Source organism: Frankliniella occidentalis, unplaced genomic scaffold, assembly GCF_000697945.3.
Source record: "Frankliniella occidentalis isolate FOCC.00 unplaced genomic scaffold, Focc_3.1 Scaffold228, whole genome shotgun sequence".
Lineage (NCBI taxonomy): Eukaryota > Metazoa > Arthropoda > Insecta > Thysanoptera > Thripidae > Frankliniella > Frankliniella occidentalis.
Window position 1 is genome coordinate 217,185 of NW_026267354.1, and position 1,505 is coordinate 218,689.

The following is a 1,505-nucleotide window of genomic DNA, read 5'->3' on the forward strand; positions in this document are numbered from 1 at the left end:
ATAGGCTCCTAAAAGTTGTACACCTGAAGTTGAAGTTCATGAACTTCGGCCGAAGATCAGCCGAAGTCGACTGAAGTTCGCTATGTAAAATTTGATCGAAGTTCACTGAAATTCACCGAAGTTCACCGAAATCCATCGAAGTTCACGGAGTTCCCCGAAGTTCAAAAGAAATCATAGAAGTTCACTGAAGTTCAAAATAAACTAGTACAGAGTGAAGGCTGAACTTAGCGATTTTGAGTGCTTACTATGAGCGAGTCCCCAGCTTACTTAAAGCAGATATCTATGCGCCGAGTTACAAAGCAAATTATGCTTTTATGTCTCTAGATCGGGTCGAAGTTCATGAACTTCGGTCGAAGTTCTGCGAAGGTCATCGAAGTTCTCGAAGTTCAGCAGAGTTTACTGAAGTTCGCCGTAGTTTGCAGAAGTTCAAGGAAACGTACACCGAAGTTCAAGCCTATCTCCCCTTGGTTGTGCAGTGGTGGCTGATAAACTTCGAAGCCTCAGCCTTAAAACCCGTGGAACGACTGATGAAATTGTTGGAAATTCTTGGCGGGTCCTATTATTAAAGCTCTAAGAGTACGTAATACTAGACCTAAGTGGTGGCTCCCGCAAAATGGAGGTGAACATGGGATACTTAGGAAAGAAAATGCATGTTTTTTGATAATCACCAATGCGTAGTATACACTGCTTATGGCATGCATAACACGTACGTTCAAAAACATTCCGAGCTAATTTGCAGAAGTGCCCTTACCTGGCACACAGGTGAACGGAAGTGGCGACCAGTTCCCGTCTTCACGGCACATTGAAGATTCCATCCCAGGATCGTCGTCGACTTCAGGGTGGAGTCCAATCTCATTGCTAGATATGTCATCGACAGTCGGACGCCGGTCACCTGGCTGTAAATCAAAAACATCATTTATATTTTACTCACCCAGACAAGGGCGTATTAGCTACCAGTGTGTTACAATTCTGATACTACATAGTATATACTGTAAAAGGGTATTTTAGCTAGTTATAACCCGAGGGGTTGATAACTTTTCTGCTTAGTATACACCCCTAATTCTGTCCAATTCAAACTAAGTCAAAATAATTATTCAAACGACTTTAATTTAATTCAACAAAATTTAGAAATAATTCTAGCCAATTCAAAAAAAAATATCCAATTTAGTCCAACAGTGTTAAACTAAGTGTTCAACTGCTCAACACTTCTAGGTGTGCAACTCCAAGTTAAATACTTGCAAGTGTGCAACTGCAAGTTGAATACTTGCAAGTGTGCAACTGCAAGTTGAATACCTGCAAGTGTGCAACAGCAAGTTGAATACTTGTAAGTGTAAACTCAGTAGGTGTGCACTTGCTACACAGTAAGCGTCCAATCTACGGAAGTGTTCAATCGAGGAGTTGCACACTTGCAAGTGCACACCTACCGAGTTTAACACTTACAAGTATCAAACTTGCAGATGCACACTTGCAAGTATTCAACTTGCAGTTGCACACTTGCAAGTATT

The 1,505-nt window shown here is 41.3% G+C and overlaps 1 protein-coding gene across 1 annotated transcript in view; it reads right to left on the bottom strand.

Moving 5' to 3' along the window:
• The window catches only part of LOC113214866 (phenoloxidase 2-like), a 25,949-nt gene extending 25,053 nt beyond the window's left edge, over positions 1-896 (bottom strand). Inside the window, exon 1 of the mRNA XM_052272873.1 lies at positions 752-896. Coding sequence (XP_052128833.1) covers positions 752-815 — 64 coding nt within the window. The 5' untranslated portion in view covers positions 816-896. The remainder of the gene's footprint in view (positions 1-751) is intronic.
• Positions 897-1,505: the final 609 nt, after the last annotated feature.